The following is a 12,865-nucleotide window of genomic DNA, read 5'->3' on the forward strand; positions in this document are numbered from 1 at the left end:
TTGAAAGAAATTAAGTTAGATTAAAAAGTCAACTCATCCAAAGGCTCAAAAATATTCTCACCTTCTCTCTATAACAATTGTTCTCACACAATCCCCTGTCTGATATACATATGGTCAAATGCAAGAAAGTTTGATTTACTTCTTACTTAGGGATCATTTACCGAACGTTAACCAGTTAAACACTTACTATATCACTTACCTTACTGACTGAACATCAAAGAACCTGAATATCCAACCCATTATGCGAGCCGACTAATTCCAGGGCGACCACCTGTTTTGCAGATAACCTGGAGTCACCGCATATGAACCTCCATGGCCACAAGGGGATTTTTATTCCTCATTGGATTTGAACCCGAGACCTCCTGGTACTTTTGACCTTTGGAGCCAAGCTCAAACCAATCAGGCACCACCCTTGTAAGGTAAGAGTGGTGACTCATACTCGGTAAGCGTTTACCCCGTTAGCATTCAGTATACGACCCTTTACTGTAACGAATGATTTTTTTCAAGCAATGTAGCAAACTTTCCGTCATCCCTATTTTGCACACATTTAATTATTAAAACGACTTTCAACCTACATGTATGTAAAACCTCGAAATTAAAAATCTCGAGTTTTTAACATAAAATAATAATAAACCGATAATATTTTCTCGTAATCCACGCAACCGTTTCACAATAAAATTGACAACTTGACATCCACTTTACTGAACGTTACAAAATCAGTAGGTTATCAATCATAATGGATACATAGCAAATGTTAAATATCTGCTACATTGATCACGCAAAAAATTATTCGTTACTTTAATATAAACTAATCCGAACTTTGTTACATTTTGAAAATTTTTCTGTGTATTTAGATATGTTTGAAGAAATAATGGGTGTTATATACAAATTTCTACATCGAACGGTTAATACCAGGTTTCGCACAAGTTCACAACCCGACACCGACCATGTAATAACGGGTTGCGATGTCTATGAACCAATTTACGAAGCCAAGATATTTGTCTTGCAGAAACCGAAGTAGTTACAAAGTTAGTCAAATATGACGTAATGAATCTATGATGACAAATGCATCATTTTTTGAATGTACACCTGAACGTAACATACACAACCGAACATGTAAATAAAAATCCGTGTACCTCGAGAAAGTTGATCAGTAGATCATGTCACAACTTTTAATACGCACCTTGCAAACCACCGCAATTATTATTTAAATGATATATATTGTGGCCGCACAAAATATCTCGTATACTTACAATTAGCGAGGAAGGGTGGGTTGAACCGGGAACCTGTCTTGTATTTGGACAAAATCACTGCACCTCTTTGCCAACTGAGCTACACGCCACAATCAAATTTTATTTTATATAACATTAATTATTATTATTTTTTGATTAACCTAAGTATCCAACCTGTTATGTGAGCCGACTAATCTCAGGGTAATCACCTGCTTTGCAGATAGCCCAGAATCAATACATTAATTATTTTGTACCATAAGCGAACCATACACACCTCTATCTAAAAGAATTGTAAAATTAAAATGTAGTGGGATGGAAAGTGCAAGTTGAAGGATAAGTGAGGGATGGTTTTTGTATTACCTCAAAAGTAAAGGGGAAATTATGAAAATTAATCAAAGATGAGGGGTGCTGACAGTAAATTATTTTGCTGGCTCTGTTTATCTCAAATGGCGGTTCTTACATCAACTTTGAGCATATATGCATTTGAATTCTCGTCAATGGAAGCCATACCAGGAAGCGACTCCATATGGCTCTGTCAACCATTAACGCTGGCTACTCTCCGGCGGATGCTACCACCGGCGGTGATGATTCGTCAATTTACCAACTTCTTCTCGATCGTTGCCGGAGCTTAGAGGCGAGTTACTCTAACCTACAGGAGCAATTCCACATCCTCGAGCAAGAACACAATTCATCCTACAATAATCGAAAGTTACTGCAGGAAGATACGATGCCTTCACGATCCGGCGTGTCGTCATTCTCCAATTGGATCAGTGGTGTACCGGATGTTTTACCGGTGGGATTTTCGTACAAGAGAGCGTTGGATCAATTAGGTCATGCAGTTTATGTGAGCAAATCTATCACTCGAGAGATCATTTACTGGTTAGCATTTTCGAATTTTTATGATATTTAGTTGAATCAGTTTCACGTTTTTTAAGTTTCTTTAAGGATTTCGAATTACATTGGACTGGTTTTAACATGTAGGAATTACAAAGTTGTCATGATCTTACAACTCGATTGTTTGGGAAATAATTTAGTAAATTATGTTTGTGTGTCACCTTAATTTTTCATCAAATTTGGTGTCACAATGTTAAAGTAAATGACCCGAAGTTTGCTATCTAATTTGTGTTATCATGGTAAGTATGTATTGGGTTGATGAGTAATGCCTTCCAAGTGTTCGATCAAAGTATTAACATCTGAAGCAACATATTTCTTTATGTTTATGGTAGCTGTAATAAGTGTTTTCTAATGTAAGCGAATTATGTCTTCGAAATTTCAAACAAAACTAGCATGATTTATTGGTTTGGATCACTTTATATCTACAATTATGAGTCAGGGGCTCACGGATATATCTTCTTGAGTTCCATAATGAGACTAATTTTCTGAACCATAAAATAGTTGTAAAGATGCAAGTCAATTAGTGATCCCTTCTTTTCTCAAATCACAGGTACCATCTGATAGGCCTCTTAACTTTTGACTTTGAAAATTCAAACATAGTCTTTTCAAAGGCAATTTTGGTTGATGTTTCAAAATTGTTAGTTAGCTTCATTAATATCTATCTTATTACATTCTTGTAGTTGATTGTGACTATCCATTTTTTTTATGTTTGAATGGTTGTAATATCTTAAGAGTCCCCGTCACTAGACTTGGATTCTTTCTCTTTGATACATGTTGGAACCCCTTTCTCTCAATGACTCTTTTGGAAATTAATCTAATGTGGTTCCACATGTTCTCACATGATATCGGCACCAAGGTCTAACCCTCTAGGGACTCAAACACTTTGGGGCAACCTGTACTCGTGTAGTCCCCTCTCAACACTCTGTGACAATTTGTGCCTGCTTAGCCTCCATTGGAGGGGGAGTGTTAGAGTCTCAAATCGGCTAGACTTCGACCATTTATCCCTGTATATACGCTGGAACATTCCTTCTCTCTTTAAGGGCTCTTTTGGAGAGTAATCTGATGGGGTTCCACATATACGCTCCCGAAATGGTTGTAATAGTTTAATGATGTGTATACATCTAATGAAGATAATCATGTTTTAGGAACCGTTCTGCTGAGAAACTCTTTGGCTATGAGGACTATGAAGCGCTTGGGCAAACAGTCACGGACTTGCTCATTTATGATGAGTTTCATATATCTTCTGAGAAGATTATGGGAAGAGTGAGGGCAGGTCAAACTTGGGCAGGTCAGTTTCCTTTCAGGAAGAGATCGGGGGTAACATTTATGGCTTTAGTGAACAAAAGCCCATTATATGAGGATGGTGAACTTGTTGGTATCGTCACGGTTGCAAGTGATGCGACTATATTTAATAAAATTAAATCAGAAAATCCAAAATCATACGAGGAGGATCCATCTAATGGCCAAACTAAAACACGGGGGTTAAAGTTCAAGAAGATTCAATGGCAACCACCACAGCAGTTATCATCTTTTGTTTCCAATCTGGTGCTTCTCTTGTTAACGTTTTACCTCTTCTTTTATAATCTAAACCGTCCCAAAATAAGTGTTGCAGTTCTATTTTAGTTTGTCCAAAAATAAGTGTTCACTTTCAAAAGTAAGTACTTACTTTCCATTTCTACCCTTAATTATAAGATGGAGAAATTCATTACTCACTTCCAAAAGTAATTACTTTATTTCCATTTCTACCCTTAATTATGAGATGGAGAAATTCATTACTCTCTCTATTATTGAGGGTATAGTTAATTCAAAAATGTCATGGTTACATGTTTATAGAGCTGCGTGTCTTTTTCACCGTGGACATTTATTTTGGGACGGGGAAAACACAAAGCTTTCTCTTGCTCAATTCTTAAAACAAGCTTTTTACGCTCGTCTCTTGAACCAAATCAGGCCTCAAAAGATATTTTGCGGAAAGGTGGAGGAAATAATAGGCATACAGAAGACACCTCTGTGGACATGGGGGAGAACATCCTAGAGCCTGAAAATGTAAATTTAGAGAAGCCTCCAAAGGCACCTGTAAGTCTTAAGTCATATGCTGATTTTAATTGTGGAAAAGCGTCCAAAAAATGAATTTGGTAATGGCTTTAAAACTCCATGTATTTCCTATTTATTGGAAGATATTGTGGCATCTTTTTTTGAAATATATAATATTTTATCCAGCAACACACATACACACATACTCCTCACCTTTATGTAAGGCTTGAATCCTTGACCTCCATGGAGGTTAGGCTCTACCGGAAACTTGTATACCGCTGGGCCAATGACCCTTTGGTATGTTCTGGCATCTTGTGAACGATGTTTGCTCTGAAGTTTCAAAAACGAACATCTAAGATGTAGGATTTATGATGTTAGATCATTCAGGTTATGGGATCCCTTCCTTAGATAGAGAGTTGTTTTAGTTATTGTAGCTTTTACTATATGCCCTTTTAGTTGTATACTTGTTTTTTTCCACACAAGTCTCTGCTACCTCTGTCACTTGTATTCTTGCATTTCTTGTTTTGCAAGTGAGTCTTCATGGAAACAACTTTTCTACCCCTTGGGGTAGAGGTAGGGTGTGAAGAGTAGGAGGTAGGATTTGCGTACATCCCATCCCCATACCCTACCTCTATGTGGGATACACTGGGTTTGTATGTGTGTCATTCTCTTTCAACAGATGCAAGTATTTTTAAAGGGATTGTTTTATTGCAGCCCGTTAAGCGTGGTTTTGGTTTTAGCCTCTGGAAGAAGACCATTGGTGCCGACACCGGAGAAGATGAACTTTCTGAACCTTCTAATTATGTATGTATCCTTCTATTTCTAATTTAGTTTTGTCCCAAAATAAGTGTCCACTTTCCAATTCTACCCTTAATTATGAGATGGAGAAATTCATTACTCCCTCTGTAAATAAGGGTTGAATTGTCATCTAGTTAATTAAAAAGTGTAATTATTAAAAAGTTCTAAAACTATATGCCTTTTTCATTGTGGACATTTTGTTTTGGGATGGAGGGAGTAATTAACATGGAACATCATTGTAATTCATGTAACGAGAACTGTCATTGGGAACAATTACGGAACGTGTAGGCAGCGAAAGTCTTGTCAAAGTTGAACATCCAAAGGACTGGAAACATACAACAAGATGGTTCTGCTAATGTCTCAGAAAATCACAATGCAGTGAACATGTCAAATCATCAACAAAGTTCGGCCACTGCAGCTCCCTGCCGCAGTGTTCATGTTGAAGGTTATGAAACAGAGATATCTCAAAGAGCGTACTCTCTCTTCGATGCCAAAAGGCATGCAAAGGCAAATGAACAAGTACTCTCCAAAATCATTGAAGACGGTTTTTCTTTTGAAGCTCTTAGGAGAGAGCAAAACGAGTGCTCTGAGGCAGCAAAACCAGTTGATAGATTGGCACTTTCTAATTTCCAAATGTCCAGAAGAGAATTGGAGCTTGAGAATGACCTGAACTCCATAGTCGATTGTGAAATTCGATGGGAAGATCTAGTTTTCAAGGAAGAGATTGGCCATGGTAATGTACAGGACATCTCTGAGGATCTTACACTACAACAGAATGGGGATTTTAGGATGCCCAACCGTCCATGGACGTCCTAATAAAGTACTTAATGGGACTTCAAATTTATAGGAACAACTGAGAGTCTTATACAACGGTGTTGCGTTATAGTAAGTTGTTAAGACATAAGTTAGGCGACCTATCAAGTTATATTGATGAAAGTGGGCACTTTTTCCAGAAATGTCAAGGTTAATATGACGATTTACTTTTTGAGTCTTGTTAGATTGTCCAACTTCATTGATAGAACTTGTTAGGTTGCCCAATTTCATGATAGAACTTATTAGGCTGCCTAACCTCATCCTAACAACTTATTGGAACGCCTTTGTGTAGATCTCACAGTTATTGGTCTTATAAATTTAAAGTTCTATGAGTACTTTTGTGTTAAGTTATATTTCTATTTTTTTCTGAAAATATTAATAGGTTTCTTACCTTTTCAGGGTCATTTGCTCGGGTATACCGTGGAATTTGGAATGGATCGGTATATCCTTACAGAACTTGGAAGCTTTCCATAATTGTATTTCATGGTGAAGAATAAATACATTTAGTAATTTTTAAGCCTTATTATCTTCTATTTTCTCCTTCAATCAGGATGTTGCGGTTAAAGTTTATTTTGGTAATCAATACAGCGAGAAGGCTTTGCAGGACTACAATAAAGAGGTATGTAGAACCAAGAGCATCTCCAATCAAACTGCAAAATTGTAAATTTACCGATTTCACGGCTCCAATCGAAGGGCAATTTCAGTGTAGTTTTGCCCTTCATTTCCGTGTATGTTTTGGGACACCAAAAACGTGGTCCCAACCCACCCACCATCCCTTTAATCAATTTACTTTTATTTAATAAATTATAAATAAATAATACAAATATTTACTTTTTGGTTTTTATATTTATTATGTATATATATATATATATATATATATATATATAGAGTAAATTATTAATAATACAAATATAATACCGAATAAACGTAAACGTAGTTTTTTAATGGAAATTTTAAAAACTAAAAGACATAATGTAATCTTTTTCAATTAGTATTATTTATGTGTTTTTTTTTAATTTGTGTTATTTGAATTAATGTAATCTTTTTTAATTAGAAATTTATTAATTAAAAATTTGTCGTTTTATTTTAACAGGTCTTTATTAAATAAATTAATTACTAATTATTTATTATTATAATATCTATTATAAATTATAGTTATTGTTATTAATTAAAAATAGTAATAAAATATGTTATTTTATTATGAGATCCATAAATTTGGTGTTTTTTATAGTGTGATTGGAGGTTTTAGTGTTAATGGCCCAACATATTTGGTGTTTTTGGTGATCTTTTGTTGACATGGTTGGAGATGCTCTAACATCAAGCTAAAAAGCTCTTTGTGGCACATGATCTCTGATGGGTTTATGCTTGTACCTCAGATCGATATAATGAAGAGACTTCGCCATCCAAATGTATTGCTTTTTATGGGGTCCGTATGTTCACAAGACAAACTTGCAATGGTTACAGAGTTACTACCCAGGTATTTGTCAACAAGTTGCTGGATTTTTTAATCATCATACTTATTTTTTTGTGAAACAAACTGCCATTCTTACGAAATGCAAAGTAACGCTATACTTTGCAAGAATGAAAGATTTTGGGCAAAGAAGTGCCAAGTAAATGGGTTTCTTTTGCACTTATGTAGTTATGTTTACAACATTGCTCCTTCTTGCAAATTAAATTATGGTGTGCTTTTCTCATTTTCACAAGAATGGTAGTTGTCTGTTTGCTCATACTCGTGCACAAGCCGGGGGTCTTCACGGGAAAAACAACTATACCCTTTTGGGATAGAGGTCAAGTTTGTGTACGGCGGCGGTGGCTTTTTGAGCATCGTAATTGAAGATCTTTACTATCTTCAAGCAAACAATTGCTCTACAATTTATGGTAGAGGATAGGTCTACATTAATTCCACCCCTTCCAGACCCTACTTTCGAGTGGGATATATTGGGTTCGGTAAATTGAAGGTCTTTACTAAACTAAAACCTGCCATCATATTAGCAAATAAATGTACATCCCTAACTATGCACGTAAACAAATTAGCTCAAGGAGTAAGTAACCAGTTTACTTCATTTTTTTGGATCAGGGGAAGCCTTTTCAATGTTCTTCACAACAGTGGTCATTCTTTAGACATTAGGCGACGTCTAAGGATGGCTGCTGATGTTGTAAGTTTTCTTTTTCTCGCCTACCAATTAGCTTTCTTCTCGTTGATCCGTGCATTTCTACCTTTTGTCATCCTTTTTTTGAAGTATATAATATTTATACATGACAAATATTTACGCACACTCCTCATCTTTGGTGACCAGTGGCGGACCTAAGATTGTTTGTCAAAGGGTTGCACCTTTAAGGTGGATCAACGGCCCACAAAGTCGTCCGATGTATTTTTAACCGAATTCCACCGCATTGAAGGATTTTTTAAGTTTTTGGTTGATTTCTAGGGAGTTTAAGTTTTGGTTGATTTTAAGGGACTTTTTCCTGTTTTTTTTGGTTGATTTTGCTTGTATTTTCTAATGTCCTGGAGCCACCTTTTATACCTCCAAAAAACATCTACTTATGGAAATAAGTTGAGTTGGTGCACAGGACCCGCTCGGCACTTATTAGGTCCGCCACTGGTTCAAAACCCTTGACCTCGGAGGCTGGGCTCTGCCGGCCAATCACCTTTTGCCATTGATGTAATATAAAAAGACCAATCTTTTTCTGGCTGCAGGCAAGAGGTATGAACTATTTGCACCACAGAAATCCGCCAATAATACACAGAGACCTCAAGTCGTCAAACCTTCTTGTCGACAAGAACTGGTCTGTGAAGGTAGTGTTTCCGTGAGTACCTTCTTTCGAACAAACTCATATCGTTATGATTTTTCTTGTCATCACTTAATCTATTTTTAGCTTGTCATCAGGTTGGAGATTTTGGTCTCTCAAAGTTGAAGCATGCAACCTTTTTAACAGCTAGATCGGGGAGAGGGACAGTAAAGATCTTCACTTCTATTATTTTCTCAATTGAGCTTTGACTTTGGAATTCTATCCATCCCAAAATAGACGTCCACAATAAAAAAAGGCACACAATTTTAAAAATGTGTAGTTATTGTACTTTTTAATTAACTAGATGATATACGAGAGAGAGTAATGAAGTTCTCTGTATCATAATTAAGGGTAGAATTGGAAAGTAGGTCTTACTTTTGAAAACGGACACTTATTTTGGGACGGAGGGGGAGTTTTATTTATTGTTGTACAACGTTTTGTATACGTATATGAATGTTTTCATTTAATATCTTCTGCAGCCTCAGTGGATGGCACCTGAAGTTCTCCGTAACGAACCTTCAAATGAGAAGTGAGTTCTGTTTACCATCCTAGAATTAGTCATTCGAGTAGATGAATTCCTAGATAACGAACTAACTTCAAGACTTGATGACTACTTTGTGTTCTAGATAACGCGCTAAAGGGCTGTTTGGTTGGTTTTCCATTAAGTTCTGTATGGATAAAACTGTCTGTGTGGACTGTTTGTATAGATTGGAAAAGTTTTTGTTTGGAAGGGTTTTCTAATAGACACGAGAAGAGTGTTTTTAATTGGGAGGGAAATATTTGTAAAAAAACTTGTCTTTCTACATAAAGCTCCCTCCTAGAATATTACTGAATAAGCCACTTTCTATATTATTAAGCCACTACCAAAGAGTCATGTATAGCTGACCAAATAAGATGCGCGTCCCATTAAGCTGCTAATGAACAGAACCTAACTTTTGCTCTACAGTATGCTAATAGAAGTAATTGTTCTGTTGTGGGCAGGTCGGACGTGTACAGTTTCGGTATCATTCTATGGGAACTAGTCACGCAATCCGTCCCTTGGAGCAATATGAATCCGCTACAGGTACCTCCATGTTTACAAATAGAAAAACTGTCATCATAGTAAATCACTACATCTCCCAGAACAAAATTGTTACGTTGGTGCGTTACCAGCTTATAAATCATGGATCCGTCACTGCTTGGGGTCGTAGTTATATGCTGTTAGAAGAAATTAATATCCGACTCCAATTTTCACTTGCTTGGTGTGAGGATAAATAACGATGGAACCTACAAAACTACCATAAATAAAGTCTGGGCAAAATGCAACAAAGTTTATCTTAGTTCCTAGTTAGTGTAGCGATAATCTATATTACAGGATCAACAGGTTACCGGTCAAGAGGGAGGTTCAAACAACAACAATAACAAAATAAAAGAACACGAAAACGACCAAATGACGTGCAAAATCAAATGTGATTTTATACCAACGTTCAATACAAGGGCGTGCGGGTGACGTGGCCTGCAATGCGACCTCTGGTCGTGGCTAAAGCCATGTGAATCACATGTGATTTTAGTGTAACGTGATTCAACCAATTCTTTGGTTACTTAGTTACGGTTCTCGTATGAACCTGTCCGGTCAAATTGGTATATAATAATAAATTTCGACTTTATTTACACCAATTGAGAAAAAAAAACATTATTTGTTATAGTAAATAGGAATAAAACCAAACTTTTCTTGCATTTTGCCCATAGAATTCGATGGTGCAAGGATATTTCATATTTATGAAAACCTTTTGATTCTATCGATAAAAGAACCTTACAAAAAAACAGGATCTTGCTACATATATACATGTTTGATGGTCCGTGTTTAGCCGATATGGGACTCGAACAAACATAGTAGCGAGTCTTCATACACAGTTTTTCCTCAAACTGCAAAGAAGCTGTTTCTATGATTGGAACCCATAACCTTACGGTTATAAAATCAACCATACTTGTAACGTTTTTTGTTTATAAAGTTATACTTGTTGATGTTTGAAGGTCGTCGGAGTTGTGGGTTTCATGGACCGCCGGCTGGACTTACCGGACGACATAGACCCAGCTCTCTCCTCTATTATCCAAGATTGTTGGCAAAGGTGATCCACATTTATAGTTTCTCCCTTTTTTCTCAATATATAAAGTAATTATGAGTTTTCATGCATCACTTCATCAAAAAGATCTATTAATCATATACTTCAATTTCTACAACCAAATTTGAGGGGGTTCAAATGGAAACAAAAAGGGTGGAAACACGAAAAAACGAACGAGAAAGTAGAAAAATAAAGAAGTCTGCTCTTTTTTTAGTAGAGTTTGTTTGGCTCCAATTTTAATTATATTTCTCCTATTTTCGATTAGAAAAGGGTAGTTTTTGTTAGAATATGTGGAACCCCAAGATCACTCCAAAAGAGCCCTGAGGAGAACTTCAACACGTTCCCTCCAATAGAGGTTAGATGGACAGAAATTGGCTTTGATATCGTGTGAGAATGTGGAACCCCAAGATCACTTTCCAAAAGAGTCCTTGAGTAGAACTTCAACACACCCCCTCCAATGGAGGCTAGATAGACACAAATTGTCCCGAGTGTTGAGAGGGAGCTAGCCAGAATGGTCCCTGGAGTAGCAGACCTTGGCTTTGATACTGTGTGAGAATATGTGGAACCCAAGATCATTCTCCAAAAGAGTTTTGCTTGGTCTTCACTGGAAACTTGAGTAAGGAATAGATCTTTTTGGAGTTCGAGGAATCCTTCATCAGTGGTTGTGAATGACTGATTTTTTTCAATTCCTTGAGGATAACTTCAACACACCCCCTCCAATAGAGGCTAGATAGACACAGATTGTCCTATGGAGTGTCAAGAGGGGCTAGCCAAAGTGTCGGGTCCACGGAGTGGCGGACATTTGTTCTAATACCATGTGAGAATATGTGGAACCCTAAGATCATGCTCCAAAGAACTTTAAGGAGAAAGAGGAGGTTCCAACATATATACAGGAAAAATGGTCCAAGTCTAGCCGATGTGCAATTTCAATAGCGATGAAAATAAAATTTAGTCACATATTTAATCACATCACTTGATCAAAATCTATATAACCGTTGAGATCTGTTTCCACGTTTCCAACTATTTTGTTGTTTCCATTTGAACCTCCTAGTTATATACAGAATCCATCCAATTGCTAGCATATATAGTTGTTTCGAGATGAGACTCGATTTATATATTTTTTTATTGTAAATTTACACAGCAACCCCGCACTTCGTCCATCGTTCGAAAACATAATGCATAGACTTCCGGGCCTAATCCAGAAATTTCCCGGTTAAAGCCGATCTCGAGCCACGTAGCTTACTCTCCAAGGAAGAAATGAGGAAAGAACTCCGGTGATCGATGCATTTTCAAAGGAAACTACTTGCATATATGCACGGTAATTGTTTCTTCTCGAGGGTTTGTTTTAGGAACATATTAACACGGTGTCGGTGTTTGTTGTCAAATGTTAACGTCCCTTTATGTAATAAGGTGAGATCGGCATACATGTAACATAACGCAAAAGTTCCTAATGAAAGTTTTCTTGTGAGCCCGTTATTGTGATCCAGGGAGGTTGAACGTCTAGTCGTGTTCACGAGTTTAACCAGATGTTTACAACCATCGTTAACTAGACACTTGCGGATTTGCTTTGCATCAAGTTGAAGTTAAAACCCGGAATCTTTATTAACACGGTGTCGGTGTTTGTTGTCAAATCTTTATGATGTTGTGATTTTTTTGTATTAAATTCATTTTGGTTGTAAGTTTATTAAAAATGTTTGAAATTTAAACATATATATGATCTATCACATATTTAATTTAAAATAATTTACATAAACGGAAAAAAATCTCCGTTTCTCTGTTGGGGATTCTCGTTCCCTATTAGAGATGGGAATGAGGATGTGATTATATTCCCCGAAGAGAATAGAAACGAGAATGAGAATAGAGATAAGGAATCGAAGAGGGATGGGGATTGAGATCCCCGTTCCATCCCGCCCGATTCCCATGCCTAAATAGACTTTATATATATATATATATATATATAGAGGAGTGATCATATGAAAACCGTACTCATTTGTGTAAACTGTGCAAACCACCTTCATCTGTCGATTTCATTGTTTAATCTTATGAAATTTTTTCATGAAATTGTTTAATTTTGTGAAATTGTTTCATATAATATTTTTTTTGATGAAGTTGTTTCATATATGGTTGTGAAATTGTTTCATATAATATTTAATGAAATAAAGAATCGAAGAGGGATGGGGATTGAGATCCCCGTTCCATCCCGCC

The 12,865-nt window shown here is 36.5% G+C and overlaps 1 protein-coding gene across 4 annotated transcripts; it reads left to right on the forward strand.

Moving 5' to 3' along the window:
* The first annotated feature begins 1,748 nt into the window (after positions 1-1,748).
* LOC112529694 (serine/threonine-protein kinase STY17) lies at positions 1,749-12,142 on the forward strand. Of its 4 annotated transcripts, XM_025141047.1 has the most exons (16): positions 1,749-1,866; positions 1,951-2,111; positions 3,272-3,671; positions 4,074-4,199; positions 4,872-4,961; positions 5,244-5,688; positions 6,168-6,208; positions 6,319-6,387; positions 7,145-7,245; positions 7,846-7,924; positions 8,467-8,565; positions 8,657-8,725; positions 9,038-9,087; positions 9,540-9,621; positions 10,572-10,666; positions 11,802-12,142. In XM_025141047.1, exons 1-16 carry the CDS (start codon positions 1,759-1,761, stop codon positions 11,875-11,877), a joined length of 2,091 nt encoding a protein of 696 aa, XP_024996815.1. In that variant the 5' UTR covers positions 1,749-1,758; the 3' UTR covers positions 11,878-12,142. The 4 variants fall into 4 exon arrangements, with proteins under 4 accessions (XP_024996815.1, XP_024996814.1, XP_024996816.1 ...); XM_025141046.1 differs by having other exon boundaries at positions 1,749-2,111; XM_025141049.1 differs by lacking the exons at positions 1,749-1,866; positions 1,951-2,111 and adding an exon at positions 2,297-2,365.
* Positions 12,143-12,865: the final 723 nt, after the last annotated feature.

Source organism: Cynara cardunculus (assembly GCF_001531365.2).
Source record: "Cynara cardunculus var. scolymus isolate 2C chromosome LG 16, CcrdV1, whole genome shotgun sequence".
Lineage (NCBI taxonomy): Eukaryota > Viridiplantae > Streptophyta > Magnoliopsida > Asterales > Asteraceae > Cynara > Cynara cardunculus.